We start from the raw sequence: 27,588 nt of genomic DNA, 5'->3' as shown, positions 1-27,588 counted from the left end.
AAAAAAAAAAAAATCAGTTGTTACCTCTAATAATATCCAAAGATTTGTTTTGAAAATCTATTCTTGATGGATTAAGAAGGAAAACCTCCTCAGTAATGTACTTAAGGTAATGTACTAAAAGGTAAAGCTGTAATATTAAGGCTCTACAGTTGTTATGACATGAGTATGTATTCTAAAGTTAGTTTAGGGGCTATCATAAAGAAAATTATACAGAGAAATTCAGTAAAATAGATTAGCAGGGTCAAATAGGCCAGAAGGAAAAAGGGAGTGGGGCAAAATGATTCCAGCACAGAACACAGCCGAGAGCAGCAGGGGAATCTCAAGTTGACCAATTTGAAAAGCAGAGACTAGAAGAACCTTCGTAAAAATGGAGGGAGGACAACAGAGATGGTAGCAACAACTTCTATAAAGTTAGACTGAGCTATTAGGAACACTTGAGGACAGACTGCTACTTTTACTTGAATAATACACTTTAAGAATAACAATATAATTAAATATTTTAAATTTGAGCAAATCTAAGGGGAAAATTATACTAATGATCTTCCTCAATTGTGTAGTCCAGGCTGAGTATACCTCATCTGAAATGCGTGGGACCAAAAATATTTCAGATTTTGGATACTGGAGTATCTGCATATACATAACGAAATTTCTTGGGGAAGAGACCAAAGTCCAAACACGAAATTAATTTATGTTTTGTATACACCTTACAGATATAGCCTGAAATTAATTTTAGACAATAGTTTGAGTAATTTTGTCCATGAAACAAAGTTTGTGTACCTGGAAACATCAGAAAACAAAGATGTCACCATCTAAGCAACTCATGAGGACATTAGCCTGTGGTCGTCTGGCATCGCCGCTATCCAGGCCTTTGAATATACATGCCACTAACATGCAGTCAGTTTTATGTACTTATTCACACACGTGCACTCAACAGTAAAATCATGACAGGCCATTCATACAGTGAAATGGAATGTGTTCAGAGTTGCTAAGCAGCACAGTGGCATCACCAAAATACCTGCATCAGCTGTTGAACAACAGCAGTAACAGACAACGGCAGGCTTCCAGTCTCCACCTCCGGTGCTGTGTTTTGATTAAAAGCTTTCTATATCCTAATTTTATTAATTCTACTGGCACGTCCGGCCTGGGGGAATCTGGGCCGATGACAAAAAGATGTATCATGGCTGCAATGGGCTAAAAAGGTCTTTATTTTGCTGGGGATGCTGAACAAACTATGTGTAGCATGCCTGCATTTTGACTCCAACCCATCATATCAGATCAGGTGCAGAATTTGTCACTTGTGGTGCTATGTAGGTGTTCAAAGAAGTCTGGGATTTTAGAGCATTTCCGATTTCAGAGTTTTGAATTAGGGATGTTCAACTTGTACTGATATCTTCAAATTCCCCTCCTAACCTGATGAGGTAGCCAAGCTGGATGTAAATAATCAAGAACTCCAGAGAACTCCAAAAATCCAAGAGATCAGTAAAGTCAAGAATCCCCAAAAAGAAAGGTTCTTTCTTTTTTCTTTGAGACAGAGTCTCACTTTGTTGACCTGGATTAGAATGTCATGGCATCAGCCTAGCTTCTAGCAATCTGAAACTCTGGGGCTCAGCGATCCTTCTGCCTCAGCCTCCTGACTGGCTGGGACTACAGGTACCCACCACAACGCCTGGCTAATTTTTTCTATTTTTAATAGAGACAGGGGTCTTGCTCTTGCTCAAGCTGCCCACTTTGGCCTCCCAGAGTGTTAGGATTACAGGCGTGAGCCACAGTACCCAGCCAGTTATTTCTTCTAAGGAGATGAGAATAGACATATTGCATAAAAGCAGTATCTCCCTCATTTAGAAGGAGGGACTTAACCCCTTTTTACCCTGGCTTATAGCAACCAAGGGAAAGCTCCAGATCCCTCAGGAAATAAGACTGACAGTGTGCAACTCATCGATTTCCTAGTGTTTTTTCACCAATATATAGCAATTCTAGCAACCTTAAGATGAAGTTTGCCAATAAACTATGTGCTAAAAAAAATCAGGACTTACAAATGACATCATTATGTTGGTCTTGTTTATAACAATAATAATGAATAAAATTTAATAACTGACATTAAAATTGTATCCTATAGTAACCTGAAGTTTTAAAGTATAAGTCAAGAACGTTAAGTTTTTCTGGCATGAGATCCTAACAAAACTTTACAAGAAATAACTGGTTCCTAAGGAGACTCATTCTCTTATACCTTTTCCTTTTTGAACATTTTTCTCTGCTTCTTCAAACAATCCAGGTAGATGAATTACCACACCATTTCCTAAAGAAAAACAGACAAATTCCAGCCTTAAACATTTATAATTATAGGGTAGACATATAGAATTTATAGAACATTTGACTTATCAAAGAGTTATCACAGAAGTGATTCCGAGTTTTAAACAGTAGTGTAAATATATAATAGAAGACAGAGAACACAAAACATTAAAATTGTACTCGACATAATTTGAAATTTCTTTGAAACAAAACAAAACATGTTAGTATGAAAGAAATACTTCAAAAGTTATGTATTTTAAACAAATGGAACCTAGATCAGTGGGTTTTTGTTTTGTTTTTAAGAGATTCCCATCTCTCTATGTTGCTCAGGCTGGACTGGAGTGGCTATCCACAGGTATGATCATAGCACACAACAGTCTGGAACTCCTGGCCTCAAGCCATCCTCCTACCTCAGCTCTGCCAGTAGCTGGGACTACAAGTATGACCCGCTATGCCCAGCTTCTTTTTTTTTTTTGAGACAGAGTCTCACTTTATTGCCCTTGGTAGAGTGCCATAGTGTCACAGCTCACAGCCACCTCCAACTCCTGGGCTTAGGTGATTCTCTTGCTTCAGCCTCCCCAGGAGCTGGGACTACAGGCACCCACCACAATGCCCGGCTACTTTTGCTGTTGTTGTTGCAGTCTGGGAAGGGCCGGGTTTGAACCCGTCACCTTCAGTATATGGGGCTGGCACCCTACCCACTGAGCCACAGGCACCACCCTATGCCTGGCTTCTATATCAATCCCTTTCAAATCACACCCTTTTGTAGTCATAAAAATCAATTTAGTGAGTTACAATTAGTATTTTGAAAAATTAAAAAGAAGAATATAAAATATCAGATTATATCACATACTATAAGAGTTCAGAATCAATCCATGAACCTCTTATATTTCTTACTATAAGTCCTAGTGGAAAACTGATTTGATGATCTAATACTTCTTTATAGAATTAAGGTTGCCAATGATCACAGGCAAACGCAAAGTAACCATTCCAAAAAATATTACTGAAAATAGATCTAAGATTTACAAAGTCAGGTATATTCCAGAAGGTATCTTGGTCAAAATTAATAAGGATAAATGAACCATTTGGTTACTAAGGAAAGAAATTGGTTTTGATTATAAAAAGGAATACCATGATCAATTAGGGGGAAAAATCAACAAGCAGTTCAGTTTATATACTTACCAATAAATGCAGTGACATTTGGATTAATTATTCCACTGGGTAAAAGATGAAAATCATATTCCACAGAATCTACAACAACTGTATGGCCAGCATTATTTCCTCCCTGAAATACAAGAGAGGAAAACGGAGGTTGGCAAAAAGAAGACAAAGAACACATCTCCATACAAAGTGAGCTAATAATTCCCTACTAAAATGGGCATATAACTCAAGGAAGCCCAAACATTTGCCAGCTACACAGATTTGTTAAACCTTTTATAATGCTTTTATTGTCTCTTTTCCACCCTATGGTACACTAGAGTGATTTTTCTGAAGTATAATATCTGGAAACTGGAAAATTCAGATTTCTGGAAGACAGAAAGTCAAATTCTTTTTGAAAGATAAGAAAAGTAAAAACAGTACAGGCAGCCATTAGTTTGTTAGTCTCTTTGCGGCACTATATAGGATATATGGCAAGCCAATTAATTAGCCATGATAGCTTATCTACCCTAATTGGGTGTATTCATATAATTCTCACTGTCCTTAGATTGTGTCAAACAACTTTGTGATCTGAAATTTGTATTCTTATGTAGATTCAGTAACTCAAATCTAGGGACTCTAATTTATAAACCAGCCTTCTGAGTTTGATTAGAACCTGCTCATCTCTGGATAAGGTAATAACCTTGCTGAGTTGAAGAATCTCTAATGCTAAGAATCATAGTATAAACTCATGGAGAAACTTTCACTCTAAGAAGCTGGTGTCCATGTAGTAAATAAACAGCAAAATGAACAAAGTGAAATTATACAAATTAGGTACAAAGGAGACTGAATATTAATTAAGTGACCAAATAATTTCTCTAATTTCTTTTTTTTTTTTTTTTTTTGGAGACAGAGCCTCAAGCTATCCCCCTGGGTAGAGTGCCATGGCATCACGCTCACAGCAACCTCCAACTCCTGGGCTCAAGCGAGTCTCCTGCCTCAGCCTCCCAAGTAGCTGGGACTACAGGCACCCGCCACAACGCCTGGCCATTTTTTGGTTGCAGCCATCATTGTTGTTTGGCGGGCCCAGGCTGTGGATTCGAACCCGCCACCTTAGATGTATGTGGCTGGTGCCTTAGCCGCTTGAGCCACAGGCGCCAAGCCAATTTCTCTAATTTCTAAGTTTCTTTTCTTTCTTTTTTTTTTTTTTAAATAGAGACAGGGGTCTCACTATATTGTTCAGGGTGGTCTCAAACTTTTCATCTTAATCCTCCCACTTCAGCCTCTCAAAGTGCTGGGATTATAGGAATCTCTGTAACCAGAGCCACTACACCCAGCAATAATTTTTTTTTTTATTTGTTTTTAATCAGAGTCTCACTCTGTTGCCCTGGGTAGAGTGCCATGGTGTCAGAACTCACAGCAACCTCAAACCCCTGGGTCAAGTGATTCTCCTGTCTCAGTCTCCCTAGTAGCTGGGACTACAGGTTCCCACCACCATGCCCAGTTAGTTTTTCTATTTTTAGTAGACACAGGGTCTTGATCTTGCTCTTGCTCTGGCTGGTCTTGAACTAGTGAGCTCAAGGAATCCTCCCACCTCTGTCTTCCAGAGTGCTAGCATTATAGGTGTGAGCCACCATGCCCAGCCTCCAGTGGTAATTTCTAAGTTTAAAAAACATGGAAGAAAACACAAGTTAACTGATTACATGCATGTTTAAACTTCTACCCAACATTAACAAGCTCTTAAAAAGTAAACATAAAGCTAGAAATACATCTGTAACAAATAAAAACTAACAACATTACAAATTACAAAACAAAACTGTATCTCCCCAGAATGACTGGTTTAACTTGATGCAAGGTTATTTTTGACAAACTGAGTCTTACTCACTTTTTACCAATCCATCACCAATCTCGAGTTCACAAATATGCTAGAAAATAGGTTCTGCTACAAAATCTTCAAAAACCAAATGATTTACAATGTTTTGCTCTGTATAAAGCAAAGAGAACTCTTTGCTTGAAGACTAATGCAGGCTACATATAATACTTAAAAGTTCTTATTCTATCTAGAATCATTACTTTAAGGGTCTGAGCAGCCTTGAGAAATCCGAAACCTGAGTCTTACATGGGGGCAGCCTCCTGTCTGTGGTCACACACACAGATTCTTGGGGGAGGTTAATCCCCACTGTAGAGCAGACGTGATGATGTCAGGCTCCTCTGAAGAATTGGTGAAACAGAATTTTCCTCTGATCTCCACCCAGAGATGTCTTCCTCTATGATAAGGGTACAGGCCCTCCTGCCCATTATTTCAGGGCTTGAGCTATTCCCTCGATCTCTGCCCTGGCCATAATGGGTATTTGCATTGACTGTTGACTGGGCAGGGGACGGCTTGGTTGATGTTTCTCCCTGGGCCTTGCAGGCAGCTTCCTCTACAGCCATTATTTCTTCAAAGTGTTTACAGACCCAGCAGGTGTGTGTGCAAACTGTATCCCTTACAGGCCAGGCTTCTAGTACAAGCAGGACTGCTCAGGTAAGTAATTTAGCTGCTGGTAGAAAAAACTGGCTAAACTGTTTTTAGTCTGCCTTGCTCAGCTTATTTCCCTGTTTTTGCCTTTTTCTGGCGATGTTTTCCCTTGCCAAGAATGGGGTCATTGGTTCCCATTTTTCCTGCAGAAAACAATTTACAAATAAGAACACTGCAGAACAAACGTTTCCTCATACTTTACTTTCCTATATGAAATTAACCCCTGGGCAGTTGGAGGTTTGCATATTTGGTCCTTCTTCTTTCTTTGCCCTTTGCAAATCACAATAGTCATCCCCCTGGTCATTGTGACTGATCTAGACAGGGAAATGTGATACAACTTGAGCCAATCAGCTCACCTCCTTTGGGAACTGATTCTGAGTATTAGGGAAATCAGTTAGGAGGTTCAGATGCCTGTTACCTCACAGAGGCATCACAAAAGAGAAAGGTGGCCAGTCCTGGGCGCAGAAATTCCAGGGGCAGACTTGTCTCAGGCTACCCTAAGGCTGAGACATTCTTCCTTAAAAAAAAAAAAAAAATTCCCATTTTGCTTAAGATAATATCTTTCCTTTAATTGCAAACAAAGTATCCAAATGATTAAACTTACTACAACATAGTAAGTTTATACACCTTGTTCCCTGAGTTCACATCTTGTACTAATAATAACCGAATACACAAATGATTTAACTGCTAAATATTAATAACATTTCACACTGTCAAGGACTAGACTTTAAAACGCGGTACTGCAGGATATAGGAATGATATAACAGTACTTGGCTATTTTGTTAACTATTCTCAGTTTCTCAATGCATTCCTTTTCTTCCTAATTTGATGTTAGGTTTAAGGAAGTCAGAAGACAAATGTTTTGAACTTTCTTTCCACGGTTTGTCAGAATCAAAGACTATCAAGCCCAATCCTAGTATAAAATTTTGGATCAGGAAATGTTAATATGTGTAAGTTTCTAATTAAGAAGTTCCAAAGGTCCAGAGGAGGTTTAAAAAAGTAAGGAGGGGGTAAAATATTAAATATTACAAGTCAACAAAGCAATGCTTGATTCTTAACTTGGTTTGCTACCCGACCTTTTCCTTCCTCAAAATCACTCCCTTCTTCCCTGCTCCAAATATGTTCCTGGAGGCAAGGCATCCGCCCACCTCTTGACAGTGGTTCCACCTCTTGAAAGTGTTATGAATCTGAAACAATTGTATCTCTTCTCCAGCAACAGTAGAGGCCCAAGTGTCTAGGGCTAACAATTTTCATGCACATTGCTGGGAGGCATTTCTCAGGCCACTAAAATAGTTTGTGTGTCTTGGTCCTTTTTGCTCTGAATACAGGAGCAATGTACTGTAATCACAGAGCTCAAACTGAACATCAGTCAAGAAGTTAACACTGTGGATTACAGCAGAGAGCAACAATGCCTGAGACCCTGCACATTTGAACTATTCCAGCAATCAATCAATCAATCAAATGGTTGCTCTATTTTACCCAGTGTTCAAGCTTTTTAAGAGCCTAACAATACTTATTTGAGTCAATATTTATAACTGCTTTCTTGCTCAAAGACTGTCCACCAGAACTAAAGCATTTATCAATCTTTAGTGATAAAATAATTATACACAAGGATAGAGCAGGTTAAGTTACCACCAGCAAGTTGATCAAATTAAACTATTCAGCAGTAACAAGACACTAGATAGCAAGAGAAAACATATACAGGGTATCTGAATTTCTCTTTAAAGACGTCTAAGTGCACTGCTCAGTTAGCTTTTAAAGATACCCATTCTACCTTGCATCATTACAGCTACTTTCTAGTTTCTTTCTTCTTCTTTTTAAAATAAAGCCCCTTTTAAAGCATGACCAGTTTCAGACATGCATAAATGTCACACAAGTGACAAAAATCTCAGGTACCCTGTATTTCATACCTTAAATTGCCATTATGAAATAAATTCTCACAATGGAAGTGGAAAGGGGGCATTGCCTTGGAGGATCTTAGATTCCTAATGAAGAAGATTTTGACTCTAGGTACCAAACTCTAATATATTATACACTCACCAAACTAGCATAAGAGATGGGAGGATGTGACATATAATCAAAAATGTATAAACCAACAATGTTGTTATCCCGCTCTTTGTCAATGCTTGATAAAAATTCTTCTAATCACTATTTTCATGAAGGTATTTTTTTTTAAATACTGAAATTAAACTATAGATCTCGAGGCAAAATGGAAAAGGATTTTTAATCACTGACAAAATTCTTCCTCTAAAATGGATTTTAAATGCTTGATATGGACAGAAATCTCATTTTTTAGAAATTCCATTGGTGTCCTTTTCAAAAAGGATTTATTATATTGAATCAAATATAATTAAATTAAAGTTTGGTTCAATATAAAGAACCATCTCACCCTACAGCCAGAACAGCCCTGGGAACTCTCCCTCATCTGTTGTCTTTTTTGTTGTTTTCAGCAGGCGATATCAAACATTTCGATGTCCCCTTTTCTATTGATCAAAGTCACCAATTTTATAGCTCACCTACACTAATCTTTGGTGTTAAAATCTAAACATAGTTCCGGAGCGATAATATACCGGACTTGTATCCAGTTACAAAATAAATAAGCTCACATATCAATTTACTGGTTCACTCTAGGTTTGTTCTAGGCAACAGTTTTTCCCAGAGATAATTGAATCTATCCAATTAATCCATGCATTTCCACCAAAATTTTAAAAATAATAATTTTGATCAAATACATGTATCACTGAGACAGTCTCATACAATTTAAAAATTCATGTCTCAAAGTGATGATGCTATGTCACACTTATTAACTTCAAGAGACTTAAATAGTGAATAACCTGGCACATCTTCATTGACCAAACTTTGAGATTTACTGTCCTCAGCAGAGAAAAACTAGTTACTAGAACTGGGGCTGACATTCAGCTAAATTATAGTGGGGAGATACTTGAAAAAGATACAAATACCAGTCATCTATTTTCTCATAGATACAAAAGATACAGCTTTAATATAAGCAATTGGAACCTTTGAAGATACTAAATAACAAATCTTAATCCAAGGAATGCTAGTAATTCTACCTTAAATTCAAGCCAGCAATCTATTACCCTGCCCAGAGAGATGTTAAGGTAATTGACAGAAAAATGTTAAACTAACACCTCACATAGCACTGGGTGCTATGGAAGAAAACCAAAAAAAGGAAGAATTCCCCCCTTTTGAGAAAATTTACATCCTAATAGGAAAAGCAGAATAACCAACGAGAACAAGAGTTAACCAAGAACAGGATGCTAGACCCCTGGTTAATACTTTTACACAAGGAAACGCTATAAATGAACCCTGACCCTCAGGAAACAAACAGAAATAGCAATTGTTATAAACCTGGAAGAATACTTTACCTTAAATGTTAATTCTCTACCACCTTTAATATTATGGGAGGTAGTCTAAGAGATCATTTTAACTGAGCAAGGGCAAGGTCTTAAATAATCAAAGTTACTTCCTTTTCAATTATCTTTCACCTTTTCTATTTCAAGGAGAAAGTCTCAGTTTGCTACTAGTATGTCTTTTTCACTTTATCACTTACTAACAGCTGGTTTCAGATACCAGCATCTAGCTACAAATTAGTAACATTCTTTATTGTGTTTACTTTTACGGTAAGCTTTTATATACATGTAGCAAAGTGATAAAGTGTAAGTACCCTTAGGATGAATTTTAGTAAATATTTTTCAAAGTCCTAAAGAAAACACAAAGAAATGCAATACTGCTCTAGCTCTTCTTAAAAACAGCAACTGCAGGCCTGTCACTGTACCCAGACCACCAAGTTTTTCTCCAAGAGCCAATAAGCAATTGCTTAAAGCCTGATATAAACTACTATATATTTTTTTAAGTCTGTATAGTTTCTGCTCAATAAAATAAATAAAGCATAGTATTTTACTTTGAGAGGATTTGGGGGGAATAAATAGTAACAGGCTTTTGGGCAGCCAAAAAGGGGCCATCCTGGTCCTATACTAACCCCTCAAAAAACGTATACCACTACCCTTCTCCATCCCCACCCTTGGAATACTCATTTACACAGCAGTTGCCCACTAGATTGTGAAATCCTTACAGGACACAATCCCTGCTTTTTTCAGGTTTTTGACTCTCAGGCAAGGTGGTCCCTGTAGATACTAAGTATGTTTATTGATGAATGACCTGTGTCTAGAGTCCGTCCTATACTTAATTCTTCTTTTTCTTAAAAAACACATTGATTGGGTCAGTGCCTGTAGCTCAGTGGCTAGGGTGCCAGCCACATACACTGGAGCAGGCGGGTTGGAACCCAGCCCAGGCCAGCCAAACAACAATGACAACTACAACCAAAAAATAGCTGGGCATTGTGGCGGGTGCCTGTAGTCCCAGCTACTTGGGAGGCTGAGTCAAGAGAATCACTTAAGCCCAGGAGTTTGAGGTTGCTGTGAGCTGTGATGCCATGGCACTCTACCCAAGGCAACAGCATGAGACTCTGTCTCATAACAAACAAACAAAAAAAACCCACATTGATTTAAAATTAGGTCATCAGTAGCGGCTAACCTTTGATGCAAGTCCTACACACTTATTTATGGATCTAGAGTACATACATACCGGTACCTCATAAATCCTGAATCTGAAAGACGTAAGCCGTAAGTGCTAAAATAACGAAAATGCCAGTAGCTTTCCATCTATTCTTTCCCAAAAGACATTTTATATATTAGACTACATAGTTAAATGCAATCTGTCAGATTTTCTTTTTAAAACTACAACTTATATTGGGAAAAATTCCTTATGATTCCACTATTGAAATATGGATACATTATGGATATACTCTCACTCGAGAAACAATGCTGTTCAAATAGTTCACGACATGAATCTGGCAAAAAATACATTAAACTCTAACAAAGGACATAGTTTCAATAACACAAAAAAAACTTGAAACACCAAACAAGGCAATCAATCCAAGTTCAAAATGCCTTTCTCAATGTTGACCTTCCCAGATCTCTAAACATGGTCACTAAGAATTTCAACATTCTATATTCTTCAATTTTATAACCCACATCAAGTAGATGCCAGTTTATGAGAGCCAACCAAATGTAAAGTTACCAAGGTGAATCACAGAGGAGATATGCTTAAATCTATTACTTATCTACTTTTTGCTAAGAAGACCAATAAAGAATCCTACTGATGAGCTATTAAAAGGCAGTAGAAGGATATAAAGTTTCCATAAAGGAAGATAGTAAGTCAGAAACTTACAGAGGACAGTCTCCTCATTTGCCTCTCCACTATCTTCAGGTAACATCTCAAGCCAAAAAACTTGGCTCCTTCTCAATTACTTCTCTAGATGGGTCATGACGTCCTTCCAGATTACTTAAGTTAGCTATTGCTAACATAGTAACACCTTTTCCCATCTACAAACTAGTTCTAATATTTTTCAATGGAATATTAAAACGGAATACATGCTATAATGGTTATGTTCCCTAAACCTCCTTACAACCCATAAGGTGGATCAACCAAGTAAAGAGGATGTGAAGAATGACAGAGTGAAGAAGACAAACAGGTGTCAGCCTCTGCTCTTCTAGGCAGCAAGAGTTAGATATTTTTATCTATCTTTCCCCATCCCTAGCCCAGATTTTAGGACAATAGGAAGGTTAAGGATGGGCTTCTGGAGAAGCACCTGAGACAGCTATGGGGTAGGAATAACCTTGTGAGTGCCATTAAGTAAGGTACAGTGTGTATGTTGCCAGAGGGAGTTGGATTAGAAGGCTGGAAGGGGAGGGAGGGAATGGTGGTAGCGCTGGTATTGTTGGTGCAATAGCTAACTTAGCCAAAAAATGGGCAGGGTGGATTTCTGCATGCAAAAAAAAAAAAGAAAGAAAGAAAGAAAGAAAAAAAATCAGAGAATATTTGCATTTAGCTTTTTACATGTCTGTGTTTTTCCTGTTTCTGCATGCTCAAATGGTATTCAATTTTAGGTAGAAAGCGTCCAATCAATTCGAGTTACCAACTTAGAACGTTTACAGCATGGCATCATCATACTGCGCCATGTATATTCAACAACAAGAAATATTCTTGCGACCTAAACAGACAGCTTTAAACATTACACTTCGTTTTGAACGTGGTAACGGCTCATCTATTTCGAATTTTGAAATTGGGGATAATTACTTGAGAGCCTTTACAAAGTGCTCCTTTCTGGGCTGCTTCAAAGTAAACAACAAATAGGAAGAAAGCGTACACTGAAAAACCACGTGTCTCCCGTTAGGAAGTACATTACCAACCCATTTCCCGAAAATTCACTTTCGATGTGACCATACGATGTAAATATTTACACATACCCGATGTGATGTCCGTGTATTTACTTTCCTCACTCTTTTATTTTAAGAGTTGGGATTCCCCCTCCCGCCCCGGAACCAACGAGTGAAAGTAATCACCCCTCAATATTTATTTACGGAGTACAAAAACAAAAACATAAACAGGGCCCTACAACACTGCAAAACCCAGAGGTGGGTTCTGATGTCAACAAAGTGGACCGGAGGAGGCAAAGCACAGCAAACCACCGGCCAGCAGGTGGGGGAGTGGTGACTCTGGAAGTCGGGGCATTTCAGAACAATCCACTCCTACTCCGCCGACCTGGGTCTCCGCCCCCAGAAAGGAGAGTTGGGAGCAGGCCTCTGGCGGTAGCTCCTCAAACTCTGACCGCATCCCACCTCCTCCCCGGCCTTAGCCCTGGGGCTGAGCACCGATCCCCACATTGCAAACTGCAACTCCCCAGGCATCGCACATCTCCCAGAGGCTCTCCATCATCCTGCATTTTCCTCCAGAACCACCCCAAGCTTCACCTAAGACCCCAGATCAGGGATCCCTAACCTCCCGCCATTTCTCTATGTCGCCGCAGCCCAGAGCAGGAGAGGACCTCAAGGTGACACCTCCTTTGGGCCGGTGGGTCCGGGTTCTGGGCCCGAGTTGCCGGGCACTAGAAACCAGGCAGCCCGACCTCCCAGGCCCGGGTCCCCGGCAGAGCGCCGTAGCCTCACCTGGCAGCGGCACACGATGTCGGCGTCCTGCGCCAGCAGATCCACCACCTTCCCTTTGCCTTCGTCGCCCCACTGCGCCCCGAGCACCACCGTCACCCGGTTTCCTCCGGGCCGCGCCCTAAAGCGGCCGCAGTCGCCGTTGGGCAGGGAGGATGCTGCCGGGTTGGTCTCGGCGAACGACATTGCTCCAGTGACGCTAGGAGAGACTGAAGGAGACACCGTCGGCGAAGAGTGCGCGAACTGAACTGCTCTGCGGCCGCCAGCCACATGCGGAGGAAGAAGGAGCCAGAGGCCGGCTCCGCCTCCGTCCCCGCCGGCCACCACCCTCCAGCCAGGCCCCGCCCCGCTCTCCGCACAGCCCACTCAAAGGGGAACCATGACTGCCCCGCGCAGGCCGGCCTCTGCCGCACAGCCGACAGTAGGAAGCCCTGGTGGCGGCAACTGCCGCCACCGTGGCCCGAGGCCACGCCCCTTCCGCGGCCGGGCGCGCCACTCCAGTACAAACCTACTGAGCGGAAAAGGGCAAGGGCGGGGCTTCGAGAGCGACACCACCAAGGCCCCGCCTATCCGGTGTTCCTCCGGCTTTCAAATTGGAGAGGCGCGGACCTGCGTGCCGTGCGTCGGACTACAACTCCCGGCATGCAACGCGCCGCCTGTAGCAAGATAGTCTGGAGCCGCGGAGTCGGCCATGCGCGGGTTTCGCTGTGAAAGCGTTCGTCTTAGTTGTTCGTTTTTAAGATTTATTTTTATGAAGGAATGAGATAGCGTTTCCACAATACAAAGTCTAGAATTGCAAACAGATTGGAATTGGGACGTATAAGTTTAGAATTGGAAATTAAAAGTCTAAAAGTAATAGAGATAGGAACAGGGATCAAAAAAGACAAACTCAAGGCAATAAGGTAGAGGACGTTAGATCTGAAAAGCTGTAGATCCAGTAGAATCTTAACCCTTCTCATTTAAGCATTTACACAAAGACCCAAGAGGAGTGAATTACTATGTCGCACAGTACATATATCTAGATACTGTAATACACTTGGGCTTTAAATCCCCACACCCTATAAGGCGGGAGGAGATCCTGTGTTACCCTTATTTTACAGTATTTAAAACCTAGGCAACGAATGACACTTGAATTGGTACCTAAAAAACCTGAGTCTGTAGTCCGTTCCCTTATACTCCTCTTAGTGTTTCAGTTGTAATTAGATAATGGACTACCCCTACTGTTGACCTAATTAATGCTCTTTGGACCACAAGACAAATTGTGACATCTAATTCTGATAAAAGCTACTTCAGGAAAAAGTGGGAAAAGAGTCACATATGCGGGCGCCTGCCATGGTTCATGCCTGTAATCCCAGCACTCTGGGAGGCTGAGGCTGGTGAATTGCTTGAGCTCAAAAGTTTGAGTTACCTGTGAGCTGTGACTGTAGCTTGGGACAACAAAGTGAAACTCTGTCGACAATGAAAATTTAAAAAGAATCACATATGTGTTTCTGAAATCCTGTATACCTTCTTGTTCCCTAATGGTCCCCAGAGCACATTTTGGTATTTTATTATTTCCATTCAATGCATTAAATAAGTCAACTGAGAATTTACTACAAATGAAGGCTGCATTGGGCACTTATAGCATAGGAGGAATAAAGATACAATTGCAGCTTACAAAGATTCCTGTTATTTGGTCTAACTATATGTAAGTAAATTGCAATACTATATGATAACTGGTGTTTGTCATGGCTTTATCAGATTACAAACCGCTTGTAAAGAAGGATGCTGTCATATTTCTATATACACAAGTGCCTGATAGTAGTTTGGGGCATACACTACTCAAGAAGCACATGTTCCTATCCATTTTTGTTCAGTTATTTATTTATTGAGAGCTTCTCACTCTTGCCCTAGGGCACCTGGCTAATCTATTTTGCTTTTACTCAGGCTGGTCTTGAACACCTAATCTCAAACAGTGCTCCCACCTTGGCCTCTTAGAGTGTTAGGATTATAGGAGTGAGCCACCACGCCTGGCTTCATTTCTGTTCAATTTTTTAAAAATCACGTATAGCGTGCCTACTGCCAGACAATGTATTTGCTATCGTAGCGTCTTCTGACGGTCACACGAAGATCGGCGCTAAAAGATAAAAGTTTCACCTTCAACAAGGCAATTCGGATTTTTCGAAGTGTTTTTGCTATCTCACTCTAGGAACGGATGGTTCTGCCGTTCCTAAAATGTGGTTTACATTTTCGTATTCTAGCTAATAACTTTCAGGCCACAGGGGAACTCAGGTAGCGGGTCCCTCCGCCCAACGTTCCGGCCGCACGTGCGCACGCGCGCGCCCGGGAGCGCGCCAATCCGCGGCGGGCGGGGCGGGGCTTAGGCGGTTGGGCGGAGGCGGACGCGTAGGTGGAGCCAGCGTCATGTCTGCCCGGGAAGTGGCGGTGCTTCTGTCGTGGTTGAGCTGCTGCTGCTCTGCCCTGTGGAGGTAGAGAGACTCCAGTCGCGGGCGGGCACCCTGGGCAGGTACCGCCTCTGGAGCCAGGCGGGCAGAACCCTATTCCCGCCTCCCCAGCCCCAGCGTCCTGGGGCCGCTCGCCTTTGTCCCTCAGCTCCCGGAACCCCAGCGCCAGCGTCCCGCTTCTCCCACCTGAGTTTCCACTGGAAATGAAAACGGAGGCAGGAACATGAGGGATGCTGTTTTTGCCCTTGTTGTTCTGTTCAGGTTCGCGCAGTAGGGTCGTGGTCCCGTCACACTGCTGTCCTCTGAACAACTGAGCCCCTCTGAATTCTTTTAAACTCACTCACCTTCCTGCACCTTCTTTTTGCCGGAGAGGAGAGGAGCTAGCGAAAAACTCCTAAGGCCGTCACCAGAGACTGGCAGTGAGGAAACACTTCACTAGGGTAACGAGGTAATAGGTTGAAACGGAGTAATTTGTGAGCGTGCACAGAAAATGTGAACACCGTAAGGAAATACGAAACTTGTATAAAGTGAGTTGATTTGGGCAATGAAAACATTTAAAGTTCTGAGAGATCATTAATGGCAAGTTTGACTTGTGTTCCGTATTCGGTAACTGCTGCCTTGGAAAGTCTGTCAAAATATTTTGAATTTTCCACGTAGGTTAAAACGCAGAGGGTTAACCAGAAAATCATATTCAGCGGACACTTTTCTGCTGTGAGAAATAATTATTACCCTCTAACTTTGAAATTTCAGAATAGCAACAGTAAATCAAATAGAAGTTTCCGAGAGAAGGGACATCTCCTGCGACAGATGAAGAGGCCAGATAAAGAGTCAAAGGAACCATTTGAGTGGGTCAGTGACGTCGTGAGAAGGGCAAAAAAATTCTTGTTCTGACAGAACTTTGTGCTTCATTTTCTTTGTGAAATGGAAAGAATAAAATCTGTCTGCTGGCGTTATCGTGAGGGTTAAACGCTACGATGAATTTACAACAGTCAGCTCGTGCAAACAATGGATCAATAAATAATGATAGTTGAGCACACAGTGGACCAAGAAATACTGATAGTTGATATTATTAAAGGTGGTCTGTGAACGCAGGGAGTTTATTAGCTTTATGCTGTACGCCACAGGTCACCAGACTTTTCTGTAAAGCACCAGACAGTAAACGTTTTAGGCTTTTCTATTTATTTATTTATTTATAGATAGAGGCTCTCTTTGTCGCCCTTGGTAGAATGCTACCCCGTCACAGCTCACAGCAACCTTCAGCTCTTGTGCTTACGCGATTCTCTTGCCTCAGCCTCCCAAGTAGCTGGGACTACAGGTGCCCACCACAATGCCGGCTATTTTGTTGTTGTTGTTGTTGTTGCATGTTGTCCTTGTTGCATGGATCCGGGGTCAAACCCACCAGCTTCGGTGTATGTGGCCGCCGCCCTACCCACTGAGCTACAGGTGCCACCAGGCTTTTTAGACTATACAATTTATACTGTGACTACACAATTCTCTGCTCTGCTGGGGAACAGCAAATACCAACAATAATAAACAAATGGGTGTGGCTGTATGCCAATAAAAATTGATTACAAAAACGTGGAATTTGGCCTGTTAAGCTTAGTTTGCTAACCCCTGGTCTACATTCATGATTGAAGGAAATGCTAAATTTCTTTCTTTTTTTTTTAATTTCAAAACATCAAGGGGGATATAAATGTTTTTGTAACATATATCTTTTATAATTTTTCAGTACTGTAAGTGTGCCCATCACCTGAATCTTGTGCCTGTTAGGTAGGTTTTTATCCCTCCCCCTCCTCCATCGTCTCTTCTTGATTTCCAGCAATTTTTACTTCTTTCTGTGCCCATGTACATCAATTACTTCCAAATTATTAATGCATGTGGTAGTGGTTTTCCATTTTGAGATACTGCACTTAAGGTAATGGTCTCCTGTTCCACTGAAATTGCTGCAAAAGGCATCATTTCTTCTTATGGCTGAGTAGTACTGCCTGGTATATATATACCACATTTTGTTACATCCATTCATTAATTGATAGGCACCTGTATTGATTCCACATCTTTGCCATTGTGCTGCAAAAAACATTTGCGTCCAGGTGTCTTTTTGATAAAATGACTTCTTTTCCTTTGGTAATAGGAATATTCCTTACCAGTAATAGGATTGCTGGATCAAATGTTAAGTCTACTTTTAGTTCTTTGAGAAATCGCCATACTGTTTTCCAAAGAGGTTGTAGTAATTTGCAGTCCAATCAATGGTATATTAAGTGTTTCTTTTTGCATCCAAGCCAACATCTATTACAGTTTTTTGACTTTTAATAAAAGCCATTCTAACAGGGGTAGAATGATATCTCATTGTGTTTTTAATTTTCAGGAAATGCTAAATTCCAGTTAAAGGTTAGTAAAAACAAAAATGTCATTTTTTTTTTTCCCATGATAGTCACAGACTCTCTGAATTTTCTTTCTTTCTTTTTTGGCCAGGGCTGGATTTGAACCCACCATCTCCAGCATATGGGGCCAGCGCCCTACTCCTTTGAGCCACTGGCACCACCCTATTTCTTTTCTTTTTTTTTTTTTTTTTTTTCTTTTTTGTAGACAGAGTCTTACTCTTTAGCCCTGGGTAGAGTGCTATGGTGTCAAAGCTCATAGCAACCTCAAACTCTTGGGTTCAAGTGATACTTTTGCCTCAGCCTCCTAAGTAGCAGGGACTACAAATACCTGCCACATGCCCAGTTTGTTTCTCTGTTTTTAGTAGAGATGGGATCTGGGTGTTGCTCTGGCTGGTCTTAAACTGTTGAGCTCAAGCACTCCTCCTTCCTTGGCCTTGCAGAGTGCTAGGAGCTCAGGTGAGAGCCACCACTCCTAGCCTGACATTTAAGTTCTTAATCCCAGTGGAAATGGCTTTTCTAAATGATGTAAGGTAGTAATGAAAGCTTCTTCTTTTATCATATGAATCCAGATCTGTGTTTCCTGCCCCATTTATTAAGTAGTCCCTCTTTTCCTCAATTGATATGACGTAGCACCTCTGTCTTATAAAAAACTTCCACATGGACATATATCTGCTTGTGGGTATTCCACTGGTCAGTTTGTCTATTGCTGCACCAGTGCCATGTTTTAATTATTGTAGGTGTATAATAGGTCATGATATGTCATAAGGCAAGTCTTCTCCCTATTCTTTTCCAGAAGTGTCCTGGTCATTCTTGGACTTTTGTAATTTCACATAAATTTTATTTTTTATTTCAGATTAATATGGGGGTACAGACAATTTTTTTTTTTTTGAGACAGAGCCTCAAGCTGTCCCCCTGAGTAGAGTGTCGTGACATCAAAGCTCACAGCAACCTCCAACTCCTGGGCTCAAGCCAGTCTCCTGCCTCAGCCTCCTAAGTAGCTGGGACCACAGGCACCCGCCACAACACCTGGCTATTTTTTGGTTACAGCCATCGTTGTTTGGCGGGCCTGGGTTGGATTCGAACCTGCCACCTTAGGTGTATGTGGCTGGCACCTTAGCCACTTAAGCCACAGGCGCAGAGCCTGGGTTACAGACAATAAGGTTACATTGTTTGCATTTGAGTAGAGTCCAAGATGTAGTTGTGCCCCTCATCCAGGAGGTGTGCCACATTTTTAAAATACAGATGTGCCTGTATTTTATTGGTTTCTGTTCACATTTTTATCTCTTCTGTTTTTCTTAGGCTTATTTTGATTCTCTCTTTAACATGTTAAATTAGACATTTAGCTGAAGTTTTTGGCTTTATTCTTTTCTAATGTACTGTTTGCCAAAGATATGATCTTATTTCTAGGAAACCTTAACAATGTCTCCAAAAGATTCCTAGAATTGACACAATAATTCAGTAGTCTTAGGTTACCATATTTTTATTTATTTATTTATTTTTATTAAATCATAGCTGTGTACATTAATATAATCATGGAGTACAGTGTGGTGTTTTCATATACAATTAGAAATATTTTCATCAAACTGATTAACATAACCTTCATGTCATTTTCTTAGTTATTGTGTTAAGACATTTATATTCTACTTTTAGAAAGGTTCACTTGTACCCTTGTAAGATAAACCATAGAGGTGATCCCACCAATCACCCTCCCTCCACCCATCTATCCCCCACCCTTCCCCTCTTTCTCCCCCCTCCCCATATTCTTAAGCTATAATTAGGTCATAGCTTTCATAATGAAAGCTTTAAACTAGTTTCATAATAGGGCTTAGTACATTGGATACTTTTTCTTCCATTCTTGAGATACTTTGCTAAAAAGGACATTTTCCAGCTCCATCCATGTAAACATGAAGGAGGTAAAGTCTCCATCATTCTTTAGGGTTGCATAGTATTCCATGGTGTACATATACCACAATTTATTGATCCATTCATGGATCAATGGGCACTTGGGCTTCTTCCATGACCTAGCAATTATGAATTGGGTTGCAATAAACATTCTGATACAAATATCTTTGTTGTAATGTGATTTTTGGTCTTCTGGGTATATACCTAATAAAGGAATTGTAGAATCAAATGGCAGGTCTATGTTTAGTGTTCTAAGTGTTCTCCAGACCTCTTTCCAAAAGGAATGTATTAGTTTGCATTCCCACCATCAGTGTAGAAGTGTTCCCTTTTCTCCACATCCATGCTGACGTCTCTGTTTTTGGGATTTTGTGAAATGGGCTAATCTTACTGGAGTTAGATGATATCTCAAAGTAGTTTTGATTTGCATTTCTCTGATGATTAAGGATGGTGAGCATTTTTTCATATATCTGTAGACCATGCGCCTAACTTCTTTAGAGAAATTTCTTTTCAAGTCCCTTGCCCACCCTGAGATGGGATCGCTTGTTCTTTTCTTGCTAATATGTTTGAGTTCTCTATGGATTCTAGTTATATGGGGCCGGCGCCCTACTCATTTGAGCCACAGGCACCGCCTGATTTTTTTGGTTTTTTTGAGACAGAGTCTCACTATGTCACCCTGGATAGTGTGCGGCAGCATGACAGCTCACAGCAACCTCCAACTCTTGAGCAAGCATTTCTCTTGCCTCAGCCTCCAAAGTAGCTGGGACTACAGGCGTCAGCCACAACACCTGGCTATTTTTTTTGTTGCAGTTGTTTAGCTTGCCTGGGCCAGGCTCAGACCCACCAGCCTCAGTGCGTGTGGCTGGCGCAGTAACCACTGTGGTACGGGTGCTGAGCCCAGGTTAGCATGTTTTCTTATTTGATCTGTATACATTAAAAATGTGTTTCATACTGGTAACTGACATCTGTTAAAAATATGAATTCAAACTGCTGTTAAGGCTTATACATGTATAATTCTGGTACTGTAATCATATAATATCTCCCTGTACATCCAATAAAATTGCCCCTCATTTTAAATTTTAGGGGTCTAGCACCTACAATGGCAATTAGGTATGCAATGTAGACATGGAATAGATTATTGAAGCAAAGGGAAGGTGAAGGAATTTTAAGGTGATGCTTTATGATAGTAACCAGCTATATGTGGCTTTTGAGTACTTGAAAGGTCCCGGTTGAGATGTGTTGTGTCATATACAGACCACCTTTCCAAAGACTTAGTACCAAAAAGAGAATGTAAAGTATCTCCCTAAAAATTATTTTATACTGATTACATGTTGGACAAAATACATTATTAAAGTTAATTTCACCTGTTTATTCTCATGCTTTTGGTGGCTACTAGAAAATCTGTAATTACATAGATGGCTTATATTTCTATTGGACAGTGCCACTTGAGATGGATCATATAGGCAAAAAGTATATTGGATAATTGTGTAAAAGTGATAATAAGTAAGGACTGATAGAATTTTTTTCCTTTACTTCAGTGCTTAAAGTAAGAAATACTGGTTTTTGAAATTCTAATTTTTTTTTTTTTTTTTTTTTTTTTTTTGAGACAGAGCCTCAAGCTATCCCCCTGGGCAAAGTGCCATGGCATCACGCTCACAGCAACCTCCAACTCCTGGGCTCAAGCGTGTCTCCTGCCTCCGCCTTCCCATAACAACGCCTGGCCATTTTTTGGTTGCAGCCATCATTGTTGTTTGGCGGGTCAGGGCTGGGGATTCGAACCCGCCACCTTAGGTGTACGTGGCTGGCGCCTTGGCGGGTTGAGCTATAGGCGCCGAGCCAATCTTTCTTATTCTTACTTTAACTCTGTAAATAAAGGAGTTAGAGCCAGTGTTCTTTAATAGTTTTCAACATACTAAAAGAAGAGTAAAGAGTATTGACCTCTCATCTGATTTTGTTCTGTTCAGATATTGAGCAAATCCTAACACACCTACAGTGGCACGTAGAGGTCACTGAGATCCCCTATTTTAGCTTTGAGTTTGCTTTCCAGGAACGGACTTAAGGCAGAAAGGTAACGCTCTTGGTAACCTAGATATGCCTCGATCATGCATAGACTCTTTCATATTTGGAAAAGAAATTAGTTTTTAATATTCATATTTGGCTTTTTCTTCCACAGGTATTACTGTAACAGCCCACACTACCAGATTTTTAGTACCAGAAGTACAGTAAGTGTTGAATTTGTTTAAAAAACTGTAGTTAAATATTAAGTTTTTGAACCTCAGAGTAGGGTTCACCATACTCAGCATTCCTCTTTTTTTTGAGACAGAGCCTCAAGCTGTCCCCCTGGGTAGCCATGGCATCACAGCTCACAGCAACCTCCAACTCCTGGGCTCAAGTGAGTCTCCCACCTCCACCTCCCAAATAGCTGGGACTACAGGTGCCCACCACAATGTCTGGCTATTTTTTTTTTTTTTTGGTTGCAGACATCATTGTTGTTTGGCAGGTCCGGGCTGGATTCGAACCTGCCACCTTAGGTGTATGTGGCTGATGCCTTAGCCACTTGAGCCACAGGCACCAAGCCAGCATTCCTCTTTTATTTCTATTTCATTTCCTTCATCCCATTCATTATCCTAATATAGTTCACCTCTTCAACACATATCCTTAAATATGTGTGTAGCAAAAATAGTTTTGAGTATTTTTGTGAGTTAATATTCACAAATAGTATTAAAGACAGAATTACCATATATATTATCTAAACTACTGAGAATGTGGATGCAATTAATAATTACACAAGAGGTATAAATTGGAACTATCTAGCAAATTCAGGATGTACACATATTGTCACTCAAGCTATGGACCTCATTTTCTATATTTTCTTATTCAACACTATGTATAGGTTATTTCTCATTTCTTTTTTGCCACATTTACATTTCACATTGACAACATTTCTTCTTAATGATGCATAATTACTAGTGTATAGCACTTATATTTTATTTATATATTCTAATGATAGATGCTTCCTACTATCAAAAACAACACTGTGATGAATGTCCTCTGTGTGTCTTTTCATGTATCTGTGCAATAATTTTTCTGCTCTGTGTAGCCAAAAGTGGAGTTTGCTTGGCCATACATAGGAAATACACCTAATTTAACTAAGTTCTACAAGCTTCTTTGCAGAATGCCCAGTACAGCTTATGCTCTCACTCAATGTACATCTTCACCAAAATTTGGTATTATTAAATTTTCTATTTTTTACAAATATAATTACTATACAGTAATAGTTATTACCATTGTACTTTTCAGTTCTCTGATGAGTAGTGATTTTGAGCACCTCTTCATATATTTATGCAGGCTGCTGCTTCTGTGAATTGCCTTTGCTCAGTTTCTATTTAATTTTGTGCCTTTTTATAGTTGAATTACAGAGTATTATCTACATTCCACTTTAAATATTAATCAAATCTTGGTTTCAATGATCTCTTCCTAGTCTCTCACCTATTAATTTTGTTTATGGATACTTCAAAGAAAAAAAAAGCTGAATTTTGATTAGCCAGATTCTCTCTCTTTTGCCTTATAATTTAAACTTTTGCAGGGTCTTATGTAAGGAAAATCTTTGCTTACCTTGAGTTGCAAACATTTTTCTTGTAATTGTTTATATGACTTGTATTTTTGCTATTAAGATATGGATCATAAATCCACCTGGAGTACACCTTGTCTATTCCAGGTATTGTATAATAGACTTCGGCTTTCCTTTCTCCATGTAGTGAACCAGAACCTATTAAACAACTTACTTTTCCCCTATTATTTTTATGGTATCATCTTGGTGCTAATTCTACCATCTAACTACAGTAGCTTTCTAATGAGTCTTCATTTCTGATAATATCAATCATTCAGTTTGTTCTTCTGTAAGACAGATTTGGCTATTCTTGGCTCTTTGCATTTTTTTTTAAATTTAGAATGGACTATTTTCATTTTAAAAATCTGCCTAGATGTTGATTGGGATTATAACTGTGGGAGAATTTAAGAACTGACACTGTTATAATAGCAATTGCCATCATTATAATATTGAATCTTCCAGTCTCTGAATAATGAAGTAGCCCTCCAAATCGAACCTCCTTATTTTATTCCTAACTTTATTGGATTTTTTTATAATATGCCTCAGTTAAACATAATGTTCACTTTTGGGCTGAGAGAAGTATACATTTTTTTTATTTTTTATTTTTAGAAAGAGAAAGGTTTATTTCAAATACCTTATGCATGGGGGAACCACAAAAATGAGCACTCGAAAATATACATTTTTAAATTAACAAAATATCTACTTATTCCTAGTAAAAAATAGTCACTATATGTAGTCTTTTCATAATCTACAGAAATAATTATCTTAAATTTTTTCTCAGACTTATTAGTGAATCATATTAAAATATTAACTTATTTTGTATCATCCTTGCATTTCAGAAAAACCATACTTGGTATCAATGTATTATCATTTTAATATGTTTCCAGATTCTATTGTTAATATTTTTATTTATTTATTTATTTTGAGGCAGAGTTTCACTATGTCATCCTTGATAGAGTACTGTGCCGTCACAGCTCACAGCAACCTCAAACTCTTGGGCTTAAGAGATTTTCTTGCCTCAGCCTTCCCATATCTGGGACTCCAGGCACCTGCCACAATACCTGGCTATTTTTTGTTATTATTGTCATTGTTGTTTAGCAGGCTTTGACCAAGTTTGAACCCATCAGCCCCAGTGCATGTGGCTGACTCCCTAACCACTGAGCAATGGGTGCCAGCCTATTGATTCTTTCATCAATATTCATACATAAGATTGGTCCATAATAGTGTTTCTCGATGAGAATGCTACTCAGATTTGTGGCAAGGAAATTATTTGTTGTATGGGACTATTTTCTGCTTTGTAGAATATCTTACTTTCTTGGCTCCCAAACAATAAGTGGCAAGGGCAATCCTTGACAAACATTGTGCAATCTAAAGCACTACTCCATATTTTCAAACGCCTACTAAGCAAGGCAGAATTCAGCCAGTATGCACTTGTATAGCATACTGCCTAATGTCCACTTGGCATTGTCAGTGCCTGTGCCATACAACCTGTTAAATACTTGTAATATTATACGTGCCTTTAAGAGATTATGAAGCAGTCAGGTGTCATTGAGGCCTGCAGTAACCGCTCTGTATTTCAAGCAGAAATGTATTTATTACAGGGAATTAGGTGCTCACAAAACTATTGGATGGGCTAGGAAAGTAAAGGTCTTAGGAACTCCCACCTATTTTTAGTTCATCTCTGGTGAGTCAGAAAGCTGTTATTGCCACCCGAGATCAGGAACTTGAAGATACTGCTGCGATGTCACCAGTACCCGGTGGGGAATGCTGTTCGATGGAAAGAGAAGATGAAGCTCACAAGGACCACCTGTATCTGAAGCCTGCACTTTACCACCACTGCTTGAGGAAGAAGATGATTTCTGTCTCCATTTCCAGTTTACATGTGATTTTCAGAAACCAGTTCCCACCACTGGTTTATTTATTTATTTATTGGTGTCACCCATAAATTAGAAGCAGGAGTCTTTAGTGAATTTTATGCATAAATGTTATTACTATCGGTGTTTTGCTTCCATTGTAAAAAATAAATACGGACAATTTAAACTGTGCCCAGATAGTTTCATATGGGAATTCTACCAGATCTTTAAAAAGCATAATTTTAATTTTGTATATTTTTCTGAAGTATTTTTTAAAAAAGGAAAACACTTAAGGGGCATTTGACAAAAAAAGTAGGTATAAATGATGAGTAAAATATATGAAAAATCAGTGAAATGTGAGTAAAATTAGAGGGAGATATAATTAAAAACCAGTGAGAATGTCTGCAATTAAAAAGAGTAAATTAACAAATGATGGTGAGGATATAAAGCAATAAAATACACCGCTGGGAGCAAAGATAATTTGCATAACCACTTTGAAAATCTGTTTGACATTATCTCGTATGTTGAATATATACATACCCAGGAGGCTGAGGCAAGAGAATCACTTGAGCCCAAGAGTTTGAGGTTGCTGTGAGCTGTGAGGCCAGGACACTCTACAGAGGAGGAAAAGACTCTGTCTCAAAAAACAAGAAAGTGAAAAGTGAGAATAATTGGTATATCTATATATAAAAATTAGTGGTTAATATTCTATTCCCTTTTATATGTGTTACTGTGTTGTCTCTGGCATGAATTGTTGCTTCAGAAAGGTCTGGTGCAAATTTGGTTTTCTTTCCCTTATAAATGACTTATTCCTTTTGCCAGGATTCCTTTGTCACAACTCTGGAGGCTGTTAAGTCTGAAGCCAAGGTGCCAGCAGGGCGACACTCCCTCTAAAGGCTCTGACTCTCAGCTTCTGGTGGCTCCGGACCATTTTTGCCATTTTTTAGCTTACAACTCCATCACTCTAATCTCTGCCTTCATCTTCACATATATCTTTGTAAATAATTTATGTTTTTCCTTGGTATGAGAGGTGCCCTTTTAATATGTTCAGACAAGATTTTTAAATGTTACATATTATTACTTAATTCTAGTTAGTTTTGTTGTTCTGTTCTAAACACTTTTATTTACTTCTCTAGGGTCTCTAGACATACATATGTTGAATTTTCTTTGCCTGTCTTTTATTCTTTAATCACGTTTATCTTCTTTTCTTATTTTAAAAATTTTTTCCTTTTTTAAACATTCTATTTCTCTCAAGACCTTATTTACAGTTGATGCTTCTTCTGATTTACTTTACCATTGAAATGACTTTTCTTTTTAATTCTAACTTTCCCCCCTGATTTCTAGCTTCATTTAGAGCTTCAGATTTTTATTTATATTGTTCTTTTATAACTTCAATCTTATTTTTACTTATTTCACCTCATTTTGATATAGTAGGTCTCTTAGAGTTCTTCAGAGAAACAGAACCAATAGAATTTATACATATGTATAGTAAGAGATTAATTTAAAGAAATTGGATCATGTGATTACTGTAGAGTCTGGCAAGTCTGAAATTTCTGGGTCTGGCTAGCAGGCTAGAAACTTAGGCAAGATTTAATACTTGAGTCTTGAAGCAGAATTTCTTTCTCTCCAGGAAACGTCAGTTTTTGCTCTTAAGGTCTTCAACTTACTGGATGAGACAACCCTCCCACATCAAGGGTATTCCCTTTACTTAAAATCAACTGATTAGACATATAAGCCACATCTAGAAAATACCTTCACAGTGATACATAGAGTCATGTTTGATTAAATAAATGGGTACTCTGTATTTTCTAGCCAAGTTGACACATAAAACTAACTTTCACATTAGGTTACAGTTTTATGTGTTTATTGGGCAAATCTGAAGAGTGTCCTTACAGAGATGTTATTGTACCTCTTATTCTTTTTCTTTTTTTAAATAACCATGTGGGGCTGAGTTCTCATCTGCTGCTCATTCTTCTACATGAAATTCATTTCTTCCTGATCTTTTAAGGATGGAGGGGTGGGTCAAAACAACTTTCCTATTTTCCTGGCTTTAGTTCTCTCTTTTGTTGTTTTATTAAGTGTACAAAAATAAGGCTAAAGCTTTTTCAGGTTCTGTTTCCCTTCCTCATTCATCTGTAGTTTCTCTTACCTTTGCCTTCGTTTTCTCTTTTCTGTTCAATTGGGTTTCTTTTCCCTCCATTTTTCTTCATATGGATCATTGTCCTCAGAAGGCATCTTTTGCTGGTCTGTTTTAGGATTCCTAAGTCCCCACTTTTCCTGTCTTTTCAGACATTGTTGAGGACTTCTTGCATTTTACTGAAAGTTGAAAAGGACAAAATCCCTTTCTTTTTTTTTTTTTTTTTTTTATTGAATGGTAACTGTGTACCTTGATGCACTTTGGGGGTACAGTGTGGTGTTTTCACACACAATCC

The 27,588-nt window shown here is 39.4% G+C and overlaps 2 protein-coding genes across 2 annotated transcripts in view; one reads left to right on the top strand and one right to left on the bottom strand.

Annotated features, from left to right (window-relative positions):
• ADSS (adenylosuccinate synthase) overlaps positions 1 to 13,283 on the bottom strand; it is a 41,099-nt gene extending 27,816 nt beyond the window's left edge. Inside the window, exons 1-4 of the mRNA XM_023518542.1 lie at positions 12,973 to 13,283; positions 3,472 to 3,574; positions 2,228 to 2,296; positions 1,060 to 1,066 (exon numbers count right to left, since the gene is read on the bottom strand). Coding sequence (XP_023374310.1) covers positions 1,060 to 1,066; positions 2,228 to 2,296; positions 3,472 to 3,574; positions 12,973 to 13,155 — 362 coding nt within the window. The 5' untranslated portion in view covers positions 13,156 to 13,283. The remainder of the gene's footprint in view (positions 1 to 1,059; positions 1,067 to 2,227; positions 2,297 to 3,471; positions 3,575 to 12,972) is intronic.
• CATSPERE (catsper channel auxiliary subunit epsilon) overlaps positions 13,240 to 27,588 on the top strand; it is a 139,871-nt gene continuing 125,522 nt past the window's right edge. Inside the window, exons 1-2 of the mRNA XM_023518567.1 lie at positions 13,240 to 13,390; positions 21,867 to 21,915. Coding sequence (XP_023374335.1) covers positions 13,240 to 13,390; positions 21,867 to 21,915 — 200 coding nt within the window. The remainder of the gene's footprint in view (positions 13,391 to 21,866; positions 21,916 to 27,588) is intronic.

The sequence above is a fragment of the Otolemur garnettii genome, unplaced genomic scaffold (assembly GCF_000181295.1).
Source record: "Otolemur garnettii isolate 467f Iridium unplaced genomic scaffold, OtoGar3 scaffold00141, whole genome shotgun sequence".
NCBI classification, from domain to species: domain Eukaryota; kingdom Metazoa; phylum Chordata; class Mammalia; order Primates; family Galagidae; genus Otolemur; species Otolemur garnettii.
The sequence above is the reverse complement of the archived record's forward strand: the minus strand, read 5'-3'. Positions and strand labels throughout refer to the sequence as shown.